Below are 20,298 nucleotides of genomic sequence, written 5' to 3' on the forward strand. Positions count from 1 at the left end.
GAATAAAGACGAACATTTCTAAGGATAAAAGAGTCAATTCATCATAAACGTGATCAAATGTCAAATCCATCCTAAACGTGTACACACCTGATAACATAACTTCAAAATACAGGAAGCAAAATTAATAGAACTGAAAGTAGAAATAAATAAATCTATGATTCTGAAGGGTTCAACATTCCTTGCCCTGCCACTAGAACAAGTAGACAGAAAATTAGAAAGGATTTAAAAGATTTGAATAACACTATTGACCAAATTGACCTAATCGACATTTCTAAAACCCTTTATTCAACAGTAACACAATACACACTCTTTCTAAGGGTTCGTTAACATTCACTTTGATGAACCATATGCTGGGCCATAAAACAAATTTCAATTAATTTAAAAGGACTGAAATCGTGATGATGAGTATTCTCTCTGACTTTACAGAATTAAATTAGAAATCAATAACAGAAAGATATCTAGAATATTTCCTAATATTTAAAAATTAAATAACATATATCCAAATAATCCATGGTTCAAAGAATAAATCACAAGGGAAATTAGAAAATATTTTGAACCAAATGAAAAAAAAACATCAAAATTTGTGGTAAATTTGTGCTAAAGCAGTGCTTAGAAGGAAATGTATAGCTCTGAATGCTTACATTAGAATAGAAAAAATGTTTAAACAGAACAGAAATCAATTGTTTAAACTCCATCCTAAAAATCAGAACAAGAACAAATTAAACCCAAAGTGAATACAGAAAGGAAATAAGAAAAAGGAGAAATTGGCTGGGGGTGGTGGCTCACGCCTGTAATCCCAACACTTTAGGAGGCTGAGGCAGGTGAATCACTTGAGGCCAGGAGTTCGAGACCAGCCTGGCCAACATGGTGAAACCCCATCTCTACTAAAAAAATAAAAATTAGCTGGGTGCAGTGGTGGGCACCTGTAATCCCAGCTAGTCGGGAGGCTGAGGTAGGTGAATCACTTGAACCTGGGAGGCAGAGGTTGTAGTAAGCTGACATAACGCCACTGCACTCCAGCCTGGGTGACAGCAAGACTCCATCTCAACAACAACAACAAAAAAAAAAAAAAAAAAAAAAAGAGGAGGAGAAATCAATGAAATAGAAGACAGACAAACAATGAAGAAAACCAATAAAACCAAAAGCTACTTCTTTGGAAAAATGAATAAAATTGATAAACCTTTTGGTGAACTGATCAAAAAAAAAAGAAAACCCAAATCACTACCTCAGGCATGAGAGAGGGAACATATCACAGATCCTACAGACCAAAAAAAAAAGAAGAAAATCTTATAAAGAACTTTATGCCAATAATTTAAGCAATTATGTGAAGTGAACAAATCTCCTGAAATACATGAATTATCAAACTCAAGAAAACACAAAATCTGAATGCCATATGTCAACTAGAGAAGGAAATCCTGAAACATGCTACAAGATTAATTAACTTTGAAAACATTATGCTAAATGAAATAAGTCAGATGCAAAAAGACAAATGCCATATGATTACACCTGTATGAAGCACATAGAGTAGTCCAATTCACAGAGACAGAAGGCAGAATAGTGGTTTCCAGGGTCTGGGGGGAGGGAAATGGGGAGTTATTGTTTAATGGATACAGAGTTTCAGTTAGGGAAGATGAAAAAGTTCTGGAGATGGCCAGGCACGGTGGCTCATGCTTGTAATCCCAGCACTTTGGGAGGCTGAGGTGGGTGGGTCACCTGAGGTCGGGAGTTCAAGACCAGCCTGACCAATATGGAGAAACCCTGTGTCTACTAAAAATACAAAATTAGCCAGGGTGGTGGCTCATGCCTGTATTCCCAGCTACTTGGGAGGCTGAGGCAGAAGAATCACTTGAACCCAGGAGGTGGAGGTGGAGGTGAGCCGAGATCACACCATTGCACTCCAGCCTGGGCAACAAGAGTGAAACTCCGTCCCAAAAAAAAAAAAAAAAAAAAAAAAAAAAAAAAAAAGAAAAAGAAAAAGTTCTGGAGATGGATGGCAGTGATGGATGTACAACAATGTGAATGTCTTTAATGTTGCTGAACTCTACACCTAAAATGGTAAATTTTGTTATGTACATTTTATCACAATTTAAACTTTAAAACATACAATGTAAAAAAATTAAATGTGTAACTTAAAAAAAATTAAAATTTCCCTCGAAGAAAACTCCAGGCCCACACGACTTCACTGGTGAATTCTATCAAATATTAAAAGAAGAAATAACATCACTCCCATACAAACTTTTACAAAAAATAGAGGAGGAAGTTATCACTTCCCAACTTATCCTATGAGGTCAGTATTAACCTGATATCAAAACTAGTCAAAGACATTACAAGAATCAAATAAACATAGAAACAAAAACTCTTAACAAAATATTAGTAAATTGAATCTAACAGTAATTAAAAGATAATTTATCATGACCAGGAATGCAAGGTTGGTTTAACATTTGAATATCAATCAGTATAATTCACTACATCAATATATATCTTTAAACTTCTTTTCTCATTAAGCATCACAAAAGTCTTCGTGCATGCTTTTTGGTAGCATGCATTAGCAAGTCTTAAACTGTGTCTATGTTTGAAATTAAATTTTTTATGAAAAATCATTTTTAACATTCTACTAGAGATTCCTGGTTATTCATTCAACCTGTCTCCTGGTCTTGAACCTAAGTTGTATTTTATCCCTCTCAGAGTCACTACAGCCACCCTCCGTTGCAGAGAATTGCCCCACACGTCTGCTGCGCACCCACAGTAAGAAAAAAATGCATCATTGTTTATTGAGCAATCGCTGTGTGCCAGGCAGGGGCTAGGTGGCTCATTTATATTATTTTAGTTCTATTCTTACAACCATCCTGTAACAGAGGCACCACCCCTATTTCACAGATGAGGAAACGGAGGCCCAGAATGATGAAGCAACATGTCCAAGGTCCCACAGCCAGTTGGTGGCAGAGCCCAGAGTTGAGCCCACTTCTGCTAACTCCATAGCAGAAGCCCATTCTTAGAACCTTCATGGCAGACATGATAGATAATATCACCTGCCTTGGTTTCCTCATTTCATTTCTTTTTTTTTTTTTTTTCTCTTTTTTGGAGATGGAGTCTCACTCTGCCACCCAGGCAGGAGTGCTGTGGGAACACCTCTCGGGTTCAAGTGATTCTCCTGCCTCAGCCTCCCAAGTAGCTAGGAATGTTAAGCTGTCTTTTTTTTTTTTTTTGAGTATTATATCAATTTTTTTTTGAGATAGAGTTTCACTCTTGTTGCCCAGGCTGGAGTGCAGTGGTGCAGTCTTGGCTCACTGCAACATCCACCTCCCGGGTTCAAGCGAGTCTCCTGCCTCAGCCTCCCAAGTAGCTGGGATTACAGGCATGCATCAAGACGCCCGGCTAATTTTTGTATTTTTAGTAGAGATGGGGTTTCATCATGTTGGCCAGGCTGGTCTCGAACTCCTGACCTCAGGTGATCCACCTGCCTCGGCCTCCCAAAGTGATGGGATTACAGGCGTGAGCCACTGTGCTTGGCCCTTTTTTTTTGAGATGGAGTTTCACTTTTGTCACCCAGGCTGGAGTGCCATGGTGCGATCTCTGCTCACTGCAACCTCCACCTCCTGGGTTCAACTAATTCTCCTGCCTCAGTCTCCCGAGTAGCTGGGATTACAGGCACCTGCCACCATGCCCAGCTAATTTTTGTATTTTTAGTAGAGACAGGGTTTCACCATGTTGGCCAAAGGACTAATAAGAGTCCCTACTCCTATGAGGATTAAATGAGTCACTAATTGTGAAGTGCATAAAAAAGTACATAGTAAGCACTATTTAAGGATGTTTTGACATTTTATTTGTTAAATAAATTGATCAATTTTTAACTCATCATAGCCCTGGAGTTAGGGTTATAATTCCCATCTCACAGATGAAGGAACTGAGGCAAAGAGAGGCAAACTAAACATGTGTGCACCAGTTGGGCAAAACTTCCAACCCAAATGGGGACAGCAAGGTCCCCATCTACTCCCCACATCAAACAGCAATGCTTGCAAGAGTCCCCAAGCAGTGGGTGCTTAGAGGGAAAGATGCCATTCCCTTCTGGATCTTTGGGAAACCAGCCAAAATGTGCCTGGCTCTGGAATATTCCTCCAAAGTCTCTGGGACCTGGCTTCACTCCCCCAACCCAACAAAAGGCAGGGAACTCCCTCATGGAAACCACTCTGCCTCCTACCTTAACCGACTCGGGACTTGTGATGATGACTGAGGTTTTGTGGAAGACGTTGACCCGCACAACAGGTCCATACTTCTTAGCCCTGGAAACCAAAGTGACCCGAAGGAAACTGTCAACCAACTGAGGTATGACTATCACCAACCCCGCCCAGCAGAGAAACAGATGTGTCCCGTCCCAGAAGGTGCTCAATGAGGGCTACCAAAAGAGTGCTGTGCTGGGGCCCAGGAGCCCTGGGGGCAAGGCTCTGCCCTGTTGCTCACTTGCCAAGTCACGTCCCCCACCAGGCCTCAGTTTCCACAGCCATGGAATAGGGTTGGAAACATCCCTTCTTTGATCGTCCCAAAAGGTTGTCCTGGGAATCGAATTATTTGCATCTTTGAAAGTGCTTTGAACAATGTAAAAAAGTGTCACACCAAACAATGACTCTTACCTAGTCACACCCCCCAACCAGTTTACAGATGAGGAAACTGAGGCTCAGAGAGCTTCTGACGGCTGGTCTAAGGTCCTGCAGTGGGTGAATGGCAGAGCATGGCTTCCAAGCCAGTCTCACCTGCCTCCACTCAGGGGAGGAACTGCTGAGGCTGGGAGTAACCTGGTCTAGGGAAAGGTGAGGCTGGGAGTCTGTGTGCTGGATTGGGTTGGGGGAGCTGCCCCAAGGGAACCTGGAGTAAGGGCAACAAGTGAGAAATGAGAACCCACCAATCCAAAAACACATCTTGGAGCACACGGCCACCAACCTCATCCTTTTTCCAAAAGCAGGGGAGGTGTCCTAGAAGGAAACTAGAAGAAATGGGAAACATTAGGCTTACCAGCATTCAACAGGAAAGAACGGTCCCTTCCCCACAAGATCTTATTACGAGGCCCACTTCACAGACAGGAGGACCGAGGCATGGGGAGGTTACAGCACTGGCTCAGGGGCACCAGGCCGTAAGAATAAAGACAGGATGCAAACCCAGGTCTGACTAGCTCCAAAGACCCTCCTGGAGAAGAAACAGGTTTCTTTTCCTGTCTCCCTGGCACAGAAGTTGGGGGCTGGCAGATAGAAAGGACTCAATAATATTGTGTGGAATCACCCTCAGATATTCCCCAATACTAACCACGCTGGGCACCATGCTAGGCTTCACCCCTCCAACCTCCCCATATGGCTGATCAATCTGTTATTAACCATATTGTATAGGACATAGGACAGCCAAGATGGAAGGGTGAAGTCATTTACCCACAATTGCACAGCTGGTACCAGGGCTCCCCAAAGCCCTTCTCAGCAAGGGATGGTTTGGTCATATAAATCTGCTGTGTTCACCAACTTGTAAACAAGCCAATGCAGTGTCATCCTGAAGCTCATTCCAGGGGGCCCATGACTCCTGGAATGACTTTATTCCTACCAAGTCTCCTGTATGACTTTATTCCTACCGAGCTCACTGCAGCATCCCCAATGGGTGACAACAAAATCACATTCTCCCAGGGAGAGACGGAGAGTAAATAAACAAATAAAGACAATGTCCAAGGGTGATAGGAGAAAAAGAGAACAGAGTATGGGGAAGAGGAAGTGCTGGGGAATGAGTGTGCGGGTGTCTGTGTAAAACCCATTTATGCCTGGTGTTCCATTATTGGAATGCTAAGCTTGTGGAAGTTATGTATGTCCTACTGCTCAAGGTCATCGCCAAGGTCTGATTTTTCAAATTCAAAAAAACTGTAACCTCAGGCATAAATGGGTTAACACAGGCAGGGCAAGGAATATCCCTCTAAGAGGGTGGTTTGTGAGATGAGACCTGCAAGAAGCGGGAGAAGAGCCTTCCAGGCAATGTGAACAGCAGGTGCCAAGGTCCTGAGGTCAGAGTGTGCTTGGACAGTGTGGCTCAGGCAGAGTACTTGAGGGAAACAGAGTACAAGGTGGGGTCACCAAGACTGGGGGCAGGTCACGTAGAGCCTTGTGGGCTGTGGTCCAGATTTTTGCCTTGACTCTGGTGAGCTGGGGTCCACTGGAGGGTTTTGAGCAGAGCAGAGATGGGCTCTGACTTGGGTTTGAATGGACTGTTTTGCAGGACTGCAGAGAGCAACCAGGGTAGGGGAGGAAGCAGGGACACTAGTGACAGGGAGGGACTAGGAGAGGTGACGAGGGCTCAGAACAGAGCAGGGCAGCAGAGGCAACAACAAGAAGGGATCAGATTCTGAATGCACTGTGAGGCTGAGCACTGAAACGTGCCGTTTGGCTATGGGGGTATGAGGATGACTCTGGGCTTCTGGCCTGGGCTGCTGGAAGAATGGATGGAGCCGACATCTACCAAGATGAGGAGGAGCTGGTTGGGGTGGCAGAGCCACTGTGCCCACCCCCTGCAATTTGCCAGGGCTGTCTCTGGCTCTGCCCACAGGAGATGAACCCACTTCGAGAAGCCCTCCACCAATGACCTCAGCCCCTCCACTTCCGGGGTAGCTTGGTAGCTTTGGGCATGTGCTGTACACAAGTCCCCAGGGTTCCCAGGGAATTGCACCTCAGTTTTCCCAAGAGGTAACTTGTTTTATTGGTTTGTTTATCTTCTTTATCCACTCCCCTCCTACTGCTCAACCTGGGATCATCCCCCACCTCCTAAACTACTTACACTTCATTTCTTATCTCAGGATCATCTCAATCTCAGACAAGCAGATGAAATTAGGAGCTTGGCTTGGGACCAGTAAAGTTTGTGGTGGACTCTTGAGCAGGAAGTTAGACACTCAGATCTGGAACCCAGGGAAGGGCTGTAGGCCAGAGACATAAATTTGAGAGCCCACAGCAGAAAAGTGGCATTTCCAGCCCAGTGACTGGATGAGGCCACAAGGGAATGGATGCAGACAGAGAAGAGGACCAAGAACTGAGCCATCACTGAGAGGTTGGGAGCATAGGGACAGCCAGCCAAGTGCCCTGAGTGGGAGCGCTAGGGAGGAGGGAGGAGAGCCAGGAGAGTGGGTGAGAAGCCAGGGGAGGATGCGGGACAAGGCGGAGGGGAAATTGGCTCTGCCCAGGCTGCTGGGGGCCAGGTCAGACGAGGATCCAGGGCTGATGGCTGGGTTCAACAACATGGAGATCACCGGGAACCTGGCCCCCAGCAAGTTTGGTGGAGAGGTATGGGGCAGAAAGAACCAGAGGGGAGAAAGGAGAGGCCCAAAGACAGGCAGTCAGCCAGGTGGGTTACCATAGGGGGCGGCAGCTGCAGGGGAACGTGAGGGTGAAGGAAAGGGTTTTGTTCCAAGCTTTGAATTTTTGCATATTATATAAAAATGGGGATGATGTAGAAGAGGAGGAAGAGCGCTGATGGTGGGGGGGGGGCGGAGGGGGGTGCTCCTGGGACAGGGTTGCTGAGCAGAGGGGGCAGGTTGGCCTGGGCTACCCTCCCGGAACAGCTGGAAGGTACGCGTGGGCCTGGGGCGGGAGGTGGGCAGCTGCTCAGTGGAGCCCAGGAAGAAAACTCACCGGCTGCTCCCTTTGCTCAGGGAAGTAGGAGGCAAGAATAAAAGCTGAGAGTGCGGATGGAGGGGGAGGTGATGGGGACTGAAGCAGGAAGGGAGAGTAGGCGAATAAACGCCCTGGGGAAGGAAGTGCAGGGTGGCTGACTGGCTGCCTGCAGTGGAGGCTCACGCCAGGTGAGTGGCCTTGAACTTACCGGAAGATGGGCTGTGGACATCACACATGCCTGGATGTATTTCCAGAGTAATCTAGTGTCCTCGCTCTCACTTCCCAAAGCTCACATTCTGGGGGAATGTTCTCAGTTTTTAGTTACTTAAGTGAGGACAGAGTCTGAGCCCAGAGCTTCCACCCCAACCCCTGGGGTTCCGTGCCACATGGGAAGGAAGGTGAGTGCCATCTCAGGAAGACAGAGGGCACAGAGAGGGGTGGGGTCCCCATGGCCCAGCAAGAAAAGGAACAAAAACCCATTCCTTCTAACACCTGCAGGGGGCGCTGGGGAGGCAACAACAGAGCAGGAAGACCCAGGTGTTAGAAACAAGCAGGTAAGGCTGACACCATGGCCAGACATGGGGACTTGTTGCTCAGCATCTTGGCAGGCAGAAGCCCACTTGGCATGTCCCTGGTGATAGACTGGACATGGCAGAGCAGCCCTGGGAGAGAGGAGGCAACCCCCCACCACCTGCCCCCCAACACCTCTCCAGCACATCCAGTTTCCAGCAACACCACGATTGGCTGAGTGGGGACCCAAGCTCTCCTGTGGGCAGAGAAAGCCTTGGCCAGTGAAAAGAGCAGAGGCCATCTGGAGAGCCCACGGTGAAGTCACCCAGAGGGATGAAGGGAATGCTGCAGTAGTGGAGGAGTGTGAGGGTGAGGGGCCATGATTGTGGCTCATGCCAGAGGGGCAGGGTGGTTAGTGCTCAGATGGGCACCCAAAGCCCATCAGATGCAGCACCTGCCAGAGCCAGCTGTGGGGCTCCCCCATGGCTGGCCACCCTGCTCCTTGTTGAACAGCCTCACCCCAGCAACTGGGCAAGTAGGAGTAGAACCAGCACTGTCCAGGAGTCAATTTATCCCCAAATAAATAAAAATTGGGAGAGAGAGGCCTTTCATTGTCAAGTTTACATCCACTCCCACATTACCAGGAGAGTAGGGACTGATGAGGAAAGTTAGAACAGTGACAGAGAAATAAAGAAGCTACAAGTGTTTGTGTGGGATCTGAGTGTGGGGGGTCTGAGTTTTCAGCTGTTACACGGATCCATGCAGTAGGATGTGGTAAGAAAAGCACAGAGGAGGAGCACTCAAGGAGGGCCTCCTGCAGAATGAGGAGGATGAAGAGTTGCCTCTTGCAGCGAGAGGGATCCTTGCCTGCCAGCTGGCAAAGTCATAGGGTTCCCAGGCACAAATGCCACTACTGGGGACTCAACACACAGATCTCTAGTCAACCACAGTGTCGCCAACCATAGTTTAAAGATCCAGCCTTTTAATGCCAAGGCATCGAGTTTCTGCTAGAAGAGGTTCCAGAACTTTCATTTAGTGCAGTTTTATATTTGACCACTAACCAATTTTTAATCCAAAATCTTTTTATATATGCATTGTTCAGTTCACCTCTTTACAATACAGAGCCCAATCATGATTATATTCATCTTCCTCCCACTCCTCCCTCCGCACCCCACACACTCAGGTCACATGTAGGCTTTGTGGTATAAGATTTGGGAAGAATTTAGCCATAAAAAGGAAAGCAGTAAGGACACATGCTACCACATGAATGAACTTCTGAAACATTATACTAAGTGAAAGATGCCAGACACAAAAGGCCACATATTGTGTGATTCCATTTATATGAAATGTCCTGAATAGGCAAATCCATAGAGATAGAAAGCAGATTAATGATTGTAGGGCTGTGAGGGGTGGGGGAAAATGAGGAGTGATGCCTAATGGGTACAGGGTTTCTTTCTGGGGTGACAAAACAGTTCTGAAATTGATGGCGATGGCTGCACAGTGCTGTGAATATACTAAAAACCACTGAATCATACATTTAAGAATAAATTTTATGGAATGCAAGTTACATTTCAATTTTTAAAAGATGATTTAAGTTCTGCTTTCTCAAGACACAGAGACCAGAACAGGTCATCTGAGTTTATAAGACCAAGTAACGATGAAACTTATCAGAATAAGCACCAAACTCATTCAATTCTAAGTGCTGATGGCTGATCTGAAAACTTGAGAGGGTGATAGTGTACATCACAGAACTTATGGGAAATTTCCACCATTCAACCTTGAATCGCTATTGATCAAGTGTCTACTATGCATGTACTGTGTGCTGCTACATGTCGGGGACGCAGTAGTGACTGAGACAGACAGGGGCCCATGGAAAAGACAGACACTTAACAAGAGCTTGCACAAATAATTACCCAATTAACATTATGCTGTAAAGGAAAATTACAGTGACTTCACGGTTTATAAAATGAACATAATATTTTGGGGGGAGCAGGAGGAACCTCCCTGCGGAGTTAGCATTGAAGCCAAACCTGGAAGGCTGGGGGGAAGAACCATCCAGGTAAAGTAGAAGGCAGAGGAGCTAAGCAAGAAGAGAGAAAGCACCAGAAGGGCAAAGAGCCAGCAGGGAGAACAGTTGTCTCCCTATGTCACCAGCCACAGAGATCTTTCCTGAACCCATCAAGCAGAGATTCAGGCTTCTAATGCCAATACATCTGGCTTGTGCTGGAGAAGGGTGCCTTCCAGAACGTTCATGTCCTGAGATTTTAAAAAGTGTGTCTAATACCATTGTTTATTAATTCATTCAACAAATATTTATTGAGCTTCTGTAACATGCCAGGCACTGGGGATACACAAGCGAACACCGAGTGTCCCTGTCCTCCCGGGGCTCACATTCTAGAGTGGGAGACAGACAGTCAACAAGTGAACAGACAGTCAACAGGTGGAAAGAAGGTAACTTCAGAGGTGATGGCCCCTGAGAAGTCTGGGGCTGGGTGGTCTTTACACAAGGTGCTCGGCGAGGCCTGTTTGAGAGGAGCAGAGGAAGAAGCCCGCCAGGCCCAGGCTTGAGAAAAGGACCCTGGGGGAGGGAAGCTGCGGCGGGGGAAGGGGGGGTTGGGAGGAGAAAGGCTGGGGGCAGTAGTGAGAAAGCAAGAGGGAAGAGCAAGGAGGAGAGTGGGTTCGGAGAGCTCGGCAGGGGCCTCGCGGGCCACGCAGCCGACTTAATTTAGAACTGCATTTAGTTGTCAAGTGATGGGAAGCCCTTGGAGCAGGGAAATGACACATTTAATTTAAGCTTCACAAAGCTAAGCTTGGGGGGGGGTGGCAAGTTGCGGGGGGTGTAAGTTGCGTGGGGGTGGGGACCAAGAATGGAATTGTAAGTACTAAGGAGAAGACAAATGGGGTGTCCCAGAACAGAAATACAAACAAAAGGAAACATGACTGAAGTACAGCGTGCTCCAATCCAGGCTGACCCTGTCCAAGTCTCAAAGTTAACAGCGCCCACTTTGGAGGCAGGCTGACCTGGGCTTAAATCTAGGCTTACCAACCGTGTGACCTTGGGCAGGTGACTTCGCCTCTGCGCGCCTCAGTCTCCTCGTCTGAACGATGGGGTAACAATAGCGCCTACCTGAGAGGGCTGTCGCTGACATCACGTTTGTGGGGCCCAGCTGTGCGCGGTGGGCGCCCAGCAGCTGCTGCGGCTGTGAGTAATTTGTTACTAAGAATAGTTAGCGCCCCTCTCCGGGCCGCCGTCTCGCAGCGGCCGCGCGCACAAGGCGAGGCCGGACCCCCGGCCTGGACGCCGGATTAGACGCGGTCCCCCGGTCCCCAGTTCCAGTGCCCCAGCCAGGCCCCGCCCCCAGCCCCGCTCACCTGGGCCGCGGCGGCCCGGGGATGTGCTCGTAGCGGCTGCGAGCGCGGTGCACGAAGGTGCAGCAGAGGCCGAAGGCGAGCAGGACGGCGCTGCCGAGCAGCAGCAGCCCGGGGCTCATGGCTCCGGGGCAAGCCAGGCCAGGGTCGGGCCGGGCGCCGAGGGGGCCGGGAGGCCGCGAGCCGACTCAGCTGTCAGCGCCGCGCGCCGCCTCGGCCCCAGGCCCGGCGCGACCCAGCACCCTCCCCGCCCGCTCGGCTCCGCCCCCGCCGACTCCGACCCCTCCCAGGGCGCACCGTCCCCGCCAACCACGTCTCCGCCTCCGGCTCCGGAGCTCGGGGCCCTCCCCCGCCCCGCCCCGCCCCCCAAAGCTCCGCCCCAACCTCCACACGGCCCCAGCCCGGGCCCCGCCCCGAGCATGTAGTCTTCACCAATCACAACTCCGCTTCTGGCTCAGCCCCCCAGGCTCCGCCCCCACCTCCTCAGACTCAGGTCCGCCCCAGCAGCAGCTCCGCCCAGAACGCGTTGTCCCTGGCAACGCCGATCCCCCTCGCTCTGGCCCGGCGGCGGCGCGAAGTCCTGCTGGCTGGCTCCGCCCACTTCGGCGCCGCCAAATAACGGCATCTTTCCGCGCGCGGTCTTAGGCCCCTTCCTTTCTCCCCAAAACCTGCCCGGAAGCCCCATCCCAGCCTGCAGAAGTCCGCATGACGCCGACTGTTCCCCAACTTCTCCTTGGAACCCCAGACCCCCAAAGTTGTTCTCCAGTTGTCCCGGGGCGCCTCTTCCGCCCGGATAGTCCGCATCTAGCGCCCGTGGTCCGCCAGCGGGGCCCACGGGCTGGTGGCAGGATCCTGCGGGACCGAAGGACGCCTGTGCGCACGGCGTGGCCGGAGGCTGCTCTCCCAGAGACTTATGCGCCTACGGACCTTCCCAGACCAGGCGAAGCCCCACCTGAGGGGCTGGCTCAGGTCCGAAGGAGTTGGAGGGATGAAAATCTGGGTCCGCCCTCCAGGGAAAGCGGGAAGTGTGCCGGGGAGGCGAGGGTAGCGGAGGAGAAGGTATTTTCGAAATAATGATCAGGGCTTCCCCCTCTGTCGTAACGCACGTCTCCTTACCCATCCCGTATGATGATGAGGCCAACTCTGGGCGTTTTAGTTCCCAATTCCTATTCCGAGGGACCACCCAGCGTGAAAGCCGTGACTGGGGACGGCCAGGTGTGCCCCACTCCTAGCCCAGGTAAAGGTCCCCGGGCTGGAGGGAGGTGCCCAGGGAGTGTAGCTGGTGCTGGGTTTTTGAGAAGAGGCAATGCCCCTGCCCCACGCTTGAGCCAGTCCTGGAGAGGTTGGGGGTTGGAAAACTAAGGGGACCTTTGTACCGCTTTCCCAGGTACAGTCAGGGACAGTCCCCGCCAGGGACTTGGGACATGGCTGTTAGGGGTGTGGGCTGAGGGACGACGGAGAGGGCCAAGCCTTAAGAGCCGTGCCCAGCACGGAGGCGACGGGATTTCTGCTCCCCGGGGCCACTGCAGCCTGGACAGGTGGGCAGCAGGGCGTCCATCCCCCCGACGCCTGGCCCGTCCTCCCAGTTGGACTCGGGGAAGTTGGCTTGCCACGGCGCCCCCGTGTGGCGGCGGTGACAAGCAGCCGCAGGCGCACCGGGTAACTCAGGCTGGCCCTGCTGGGGTGAGGTGTGGAATGGGGCCACCAAGTCCCCTGTCGGCTGTGAAAGCTCCAGGGCTTGGGGGCAGTTTGGAGGGAGGATGAGGCTGCAAGAAGGAGGGTGTGGATTCCTGCGCGCTGGAAGGTGGGTTGGGGTGGTTAGCTAGAAAAGAAATGTGACCGCACCACATTTAGTATCCAGTTTGTGGAACGGCTCCCTGAGATTACACAATGCATCGCACTGTCTGGAGAGGAATTTCTCTTGCCTTGTCTCTCTGGACCCCTGGAACAATGATTCTGTTAGCAGCAGCGAATCCATATGGGTCTGCAGCAGCCTAAGTTCTTGCCTTCTCAGAAGAAAGAATTCTACTGAGGGGCATAAGGTAGAGTGAGAGGCAAGTTTTAGAGCAGGAGTGAAAATTTATTTAAAAGTTTTAGAGCAGGAATGAAAGGAAGTAAAGTATACTTAGAAGAGGGCCAAGCAGGTGACTTGAGAGAGTCAAGTGCGTGGCTTGACCTTTGACTCGGGGTTTTGTAGACTGGCATGCTTCCGGGGGGTTGCATCTCTCTTCTCCCCTGAGTCCTCCCTTGGGGCGGGCTGTCTGCGTGCGCGGTGGCCTGTCAGCACCTGGGAGGGGCCGAATGCACAGCTGTGTTTACTGAAGTTATGCACACGCTCATTTGAGGTGTTTTTCCCTTACCGGTGTTCCTAGAGGAAGGTCATCTACCAGTTTATCGCTGCCCTTTTGCCTTAGTGTGCATGCTTGAGCCCACTCGCCCAGCTCCTGAGATATCGGGAGGCCGATCACCAGCTTCAGGTGTTTCTATCTGTTGGGAGATTGCCTCTTCCTGGCACTGGCTGCGACCAGTTATTTTAGAGAAGCAGTTTATCAACTGCCTGACCATCACCTGATGGTCACTTGACATTCCTGGTTGGAGGAGGGCCCTCTCCTGCCTTGCTCATGTCTGCCTGACTACCTACTGTCACAGTTCCTTCATGGAAGAGCCTGGTCCTGAACAGCTCCAGGCCAGCCTGGAAGCCCACAGAAAGCAGGTGTAGAGCAGCGTCAGGGAGCAGTGGTCAGGGTGAACCTCTCCAAATACAGCTAAGGAGAGGAGTGGGCATACATATTCTCTGACACATCGGGCAGCACCACTGAGCTCTGGCTCAACATGACCATGGCTTACCCCAGGAGTAGCACTTCCAGAGCAGTCTGTGTCCCCACCTGTGAGCCATCAGTCTCCTCTCTCCATAGGCACCAAGCACACAGCTGTCCCATCACCACCTCATTTGATGCTCCCAGCTATCCTGTGATCAGGTAAGGGAACACAGGCTGCACACCAAGGCTTCAGGTCCCATGGCTGAAGGCCCTTTTCCTGGGTGGGCAGCCCTGTCAGCCACCAGCAGGAGGCGCTGCCTGGAAGACGTGGCCAACCACCTGCTCCTTCACTGGAGGGTCTGGAGTAAGCTATTCAGTGTGGCAGCCATTGGCCACATGTGGCTATCCAGTACTTGAAATGTGGCTAGTCCAATTGAGATGTGCTATGTGTAAGATACACACCAGATCTCATAGATTAATACAAAAAAAGAATGGAAAAAAAGGTCACCGGGCACAGTGGCTCACAACTGTAATCCCAGCACTTTGAGAGGTGGAGGCAATAGCTCTCTTGAGAACAGTAGTTCAAGACCAGCCTGGGCAACATAGGGAGACCCCCTTCTCTAAAAAAATGAAAAAAAAAAAAAACTGGCTCGACGTGGTGGCATATGCCTGTGGTCTCAGCTACTCAGGAGGCTGAGGTGGAGGGATCACTTGAGCCTGGGAGTTTGAGGCTTCAGTGAGCAGTGATGGGACCACTGCACTCCAGCCTGGGTGACAGAGCCAGACCCTGTCCCAAAAAAAAAAAGTCATTGATCTATGGGTCACCTATTAAAATGATAATATTTTGAATATGTTGAGTTAAATAAAATACATTATTAAAATTAATTTTACCTGTTTTACTTTTTTAACATGGCTACTAGCAGATTTTAAATTACCTGTTTGGCTCACATTATGTTTCTATTGAATAGCACCAGTATGGACAATGACTATGGCCCCTAGAACAGGAGCATTAGCATTACCCAGGAGCTTCTAGAACGGCAAATTGTCAACCAAGACTGAGTCAAAAACTCTGAGAGACAGGACCCAGCAACCTGTGTTTTAAGCAGCCCTGTAGAACTTGATTCTTCTCAAGCTTGAAAACCACCAGTGTAGATGACACCATACGGGGAGTGGTTTCCCAGCAGGAATTGTTGGGAGAGATGCAGGCATAAGAGGTGGCTCTGAATTGACTGCCTTTACGTGGGTGGCCTGGCAGGGTGGAGGTGCAGTATCCCAGGGAAGGAGAAGGATCTGGCTCTGGGAGAATGGGCCTTGGTGCAAACCTGCCTCTAAAGTCCTGGGGACCACTTACATAATGCCCTAAGAATCTGTCCCTTCATCTGGAAAACAGGGGCAGTGATATTGAGGGTGTCTCATGGAGCTGTTGTCAAGATTAAATGAGCTGACACACCTGACGTAGCTGGCGTGTAATAAGTGCTCAGTAAAAGCTCGTTCTCAGTGGGGGAGGAGGGGAGAGGGGACAGATGCCGCACAAGAAGACTTGGGTTCTACATGTTAGGCTGAAAGAGCTCTTTCTCCTGCTATTGTGTTTCTTCCCAGGTCATTCTGATGCTGGTCCTTCACGTGGCATGCCCCTCCTCACTCTGTTGTAGACAGTTGGCTACTGCCAGCATGGATGCCACCAGCCTCGGATTGAGCTTTCTGTCCAGGAAGCAACCTGGAGTGTACGTGCCACGCACATCTGCAATGCTACCTCATTTTTCATCCAATAATCCTGGTGACCTCTGTTTTGCAATGAGACTCAGGCACAGAGCCAGGACTGGAACCCGGTTTCCAGCTTCCTTGAACCTCCCAAACATGTCTAAGGTATAAACATGGGGACCCTTGGCTCAGTCTAGGGCCTGGGGTGTTGTAACCTCTGGCTGATGCCTTGAACACAGTCCTGGACACTGGGCCACCCCTGCAGCATTGACCCTGAAGCTCCAGAATTAAGCTGTGTGGCACTGGGCAGGGCAGCCCCTCTCTGGGAATCTGACCCTGGCTATTGACTAGAGGTTGGATTAGAGGGGGTAAGGGTGAAGGCTGTGCCCAGACCAGCCCCATCCCCAGAGGCCCTAGAGGACTTTAAGGCAAGATCGGAGTCCCTGGGGACAGAGTCACTTCTGAATGTTCCCTCAGTGGCCAGCTGTAGGTGGTGGAGTGAAAGAAGCACTGGACAGGGAGCCAGCTCTGCCCTTCTCTGAACTTGTGTCCCAGTGGGGTGGGGGTGACTTTCAATGCCCAGCAGGAAGGCCCACAGCAGGGTCCCAGAGCTGGACTGCCTGGGCTCAAATTCAAATTTTGGCTGTGTGATATTTGGTAAGTGACAAATGCCCTGGGACTCAGCTTCCATGTGAGTAAACGTGCATTAATATGAGGATTACACAAGTGAATGGTATGTTAAACTTTCAGAGCAGTGCGTGGCATGCAGTAAGCGCTCAGCAGAGGTCAGCTGTTGTAGAAAGTAAAAGTTCCTCTTCCAAGTTTCCCTTCTTGTTAAAGAATAAATCATAAGCATTAGAAATAATAGTTTCTAAGAACAGAAAACCAAACGCCACATGTCCTCACTCATAGGTGGAAATTGAACAATAAGAACACTTGGACACAGGAAGGGGAACATCACACACCCAGGCCTGTTTTGAGGTGGGGGGATGGGAGAAGGATAGCATTAGGAGATATATCTAATGTAAATGACGAGTTAATGGGTGCAGCACACCAATATGGCATATGTATACATATGTAACAAACCTGCACGTTGTGCACATGTACTCTAGAACTTAAAGTATAATAAAAAAGAAAAAATAATAATAGTTTATTTTAAAGACGAACTTCCTTCAAGCCTCCTTGCTTTATGCTAATAACTCTTTGTTAAGCCCTATCCTATGTAACTGTTAGACATGCTCACAGGCACATAGTACATTCTACATCCTTGTATTTTAACCAAAATATCTGTGATAGACATGCTTGCAGGCATGTCCCAGCTCGCACCCTAGGCCCCTTCCTTATTTGGGAATATTATTAGTTTTCTAAGTCCTTTCTTAAGCAACTTCCTCTTTTCCTTTATCCTTCCATTACTTTTACCTATTTAGAAAAGTTTTAAACAGCCAATCGGGTTTTAGTTTAGATTGTGCGGTCTGGCTCAAGCCAATGGACACAGGACACAGTAGCAGGGACAAACTGCGTAAGGGCTAAACATTGCTTCCCTCCTTTGTTCAGGTGTGCTTTTGCCATTGTTCCATCTGTGATAGCACTCTTTCTGCAGAAAGTAAAATTGCCTTGTTGAGAGAATTAAATTTATGTTCTAGTGCTATTTCTTTCCAGCACTGGGGAACAAGTATTTACATATAACAGCTGTCCACTCTTATTACTACTTAGGGCAGGAGTCCCCAAACCCTGGGCCAAGGACCAGTACTGATGGGCAGCCTATTAGGAACCAGGCCACACAGCAGGAGGTGAGCGGCAGTGGGGGAGGGTAGTGTGGGAAGCGAGCATTCCCACCTGAGCTCTGCCTCCTGTCAGATCAGCAGCAGCATTAGATCCGCATAGGAACATGAACCCTACTGTGAACTGTGCATGTGAGGGATCTAGGCTGTGGACTCCTTATGAGAATCTAATGCCTGATGATCTGAGGTGGGACATTTGGTCCCAAAACCATCCCCCCAACCCCCATCCATGGAAAAATTGTCTTACATGAAACCTGTCCCTGATGCCAAAAAGGTTGGGGACCACTGACCTGGGGACCATGGAGTCAGTCCCCAGGAGTCAGGCGACAGCCTAGCCCAGGCCTAGTTTGGGGCCTGAGAGGTGATGAGTTGGAGGTTGGGGATGGAGCACACCTGGACTGGAGGACTCACGGCCAAAGCCCAAACTGCCCAGAGAAGTACTGGAGGGCCTGAGGCCATACCCAGAGCTCCCTTTGCCAACCCTCCTAATCCATCTCTGAGCAAAACAGCTTCTGGAGCCAGGCGAGCAGGGCCCTGGTTTGGCCACATTCTTGAGGGCCTCAAGGCTTGCTGCACCTTCCCTGGCCTCCAGTCTCAGCGTGGCTTCATCTGGCAACAGGCCTGGGACACTCAGCCTCCCTGAGCTCGCTTCCCCATCTGCACAGTGAGGAATTCAGCCGGGATGGCCACTAATGGCCTGCTATCTCCTGACACCCCTGCATCAGAGTTCAGAACTCCCTTGCATCCCGGGAAGACGCTCATTCAACCACCCCTAGGCTGCTGGAGGCCTGAGAGGAGCAGGAAGCCAGCAGCAGGGCCACATGCCAGGCAAGAGGAGCCCCCAGGTATCCCCAACAGCTGCTTCCCAGCCAGGCTGGCACCCCCACACCAGGCAGGAGCCCCAGCACACCCCTCTCTGCAGGCATAGTGGAGATGGGGCAGTGGTCAGGGTGTGGGGGCTCTAGACTAAGCTGCTGTATTCAAACTTGGCTTCTCCCTTCCCTGGCTTGGTGCCCTAAGATATCTAACTGCTGTGCGCCTCAGTTTCCCCTTCTGTAAAGCACTGAGTATGAGGTGTACAAGAGAGTGACCCTAAAGCTTTCTGCTGCAGCCCAGGATCCTATACTAGCAGCTAGGAGACCCTATACTAGCAGCTAGGAGACCCTGCCAGACTCGTGCCTGACCCATGTGCCTGCCCAGCCACCCCTGGTGCCAGTTCCCAGAACTTGGCACAGCATCACTACCTCCCCAAAGCCTTCCCCACCGGCTGGGTTTGGGTGCCCCACCCAGACCTCTTCCAACCCCCGACATGGGCCACGTCCTGTCCTCACTGCCTGCTGACTCATCAGCTTACCCACCCCCACCCATGCTCCTGTCCGAGGCTGAGCATAGTCACACTTAGTGCCCCTCTGCGGCCTGGCACAGAGCCAGGGCCGAGCATCCCTGGAGCAAAGGAGCTTCCACCTGTGATGCAGGTGGGAGGCGGCAGGCCTCACCCTTTCTCCCGGTTCCCACCCTGGCTCCCACGCAGGCGCAGGTCAGAGAGGAGGCAGGAGAGTGGTGTGGAAACAGCCACATGGTTGGCATAGCCCTGGGTGAAAAAGTGTCAGTAGTCTCACGGAACCCCCAGCCTGGTCAGCCCCGAGGTAGCGCTGGAGGAATCAGGTCTCCTGGGTTTACACTGAGCAGGGACGGGGATGGAAAGGACAGAGGTGGCCCTAGAGCCCAAACACAGCTTTGAAAGTAGTGGAGGCCCACCCACTCACTGGAGGGTCAGGGTGAAAGCTCTGCCCAGCTAGTGTGGGTGGCTCCTGCCCCGAGAGCAAGAGAGAATCAGGCCTCGGGGTTGGAGGAGGCTGGTGCCATCCCAGGAGCACCCACAAGGGCTGGGTATGCTGCTGAGTGGCTTCTCCAGCACACAGCCTTGGAGGTCATCCAGTCCTCCCAGCCACCCTCCCTGAGCGGGTGCTGGCTCCTCCACGCAGCCTGCCCCTCCAGTGGGGCCCCAGGCCTCCAGAAGGCTTCCCCTTCCCCACTGGGTGCCTTCCGGTACTCTCCAGCGCCTCTGACTGCGGGGGTTAAGGGGCGGGGGCAGGCACCAGGCCGTGCTCTCTGGGCCACATTCCTCAGGCCACCCTCCGGATGTTCTGGCACCTTCCACACCAGCTGTGGGCAGGACAAGCCTGGTTTCCTCCACCGCCCTCAGTCTGCCAGCTGTGCCTCTGTTAGCAAACCAGGGGCCATGTCCATCCTCGAAGCCTGGCTGCCCTTCCTCCTCAGGGTCCCATAGCAGGCTGTGTTCCTGCTGGTGTCTGGAATGCTTGGAGGTAAGAAAGGAACTCCTCCGGCCCAGGATGGACCATGCACACCCAGAGCCCACACCCCCGCCAACACACACTCCTGCCTTGGGTCTGCGGAGGACACACATGCACTGCAGCGCCTCACACAGGTGCCCAGGACAGCACACACCCGCACCCCCTTCACCCTAGAAAGCGTGTGCACCCGCCGCGGGCACACAGGGCGGAGCGGCCGCTGCCAGGCTTCCCCGCTGGC

The 20,298-nt window shown here is 51.0% G+C and overlaps 2 protein-coding genes across 3 annotated transcripts in view; both read right to left on the reverse strand.

Annotated features, from left to right (window-relative positions):
- Window positions 1-11,791, reverse strand: part of LOC105547886 (cholesterol 24-hydroxylase) — a 41,931-nt gene extending 30,140 nt beyond the window's left edge. The window contains exons 1-3 of one of the 2 annotated variants that reach the window (XM_011991649.1): window positions 11,508-11,791; window positions 4,898-4,978; window positions 4,199-4,280 (exon numbers count right to left, since the gene is read on the reverse strand). In XM_011991649.1, the coding sequence (XP_011847039.1) occupies window positions 4,199-4,280; window positions 4,898-4,978; window positions 11,508-11,626 (282 nt within the window). In that variant the 5' untranslated portion in view covers window positions 11,627-11,791. Of the gene's footprint in view, window positions 1-4,198; window positions 4,281-4,897; window positions 4,979-11,262; window positions 11,479-11,507 lie in introns of those variants that run through there. The other variant, XM_011991650.1, reaches the window with a different exon arrangement.
- A 167-nt stretch (window positions 11,792-11,958) lies between these two features.
- Window positions 11,959-20,298, reverse strand: part of HHIPL1 (HHIP-like 1) — a 38,101-nt gene continuing 29,761 nt past the window's right edge. Inside the window, exons 10-12 of the mRNA XM_011991801.1 lie at window positions 19,242-19,336; window positions 12,432-12,511; window positions 11,959-12,356 (exon numbers count right to left, since the gene is read on the reverse strand). Coding sequence (XP_011847191.1) covers window positions 11,959-12,356; window positions 12,432-12,511; window positions 19,242-19,336 — 573 coding nt within the window. The remainder of the gene's footprint in view (window positions 12,357-12,431; window positions 12,512-19,241; window positions 19,337-20,298) is intronic.

Source organism: Mandrillus leucophaeus, unplaced genomic scaffold, assembly GCF_000951045.1.
Source record: "Mandrillus leucophaeus isolate KB7577 unplaced genomic scaffold, Mleu.le_1.0 Scaffold4, whole genome shotgun sequence".
NCBI classification, from domain to species: domain Eukaryota; kingdom Metazoa; phylum Chordata; class Mammalia; order Primates; family Cercopithecidae; genus Mandrillus; species Mandrillus leucophaeus.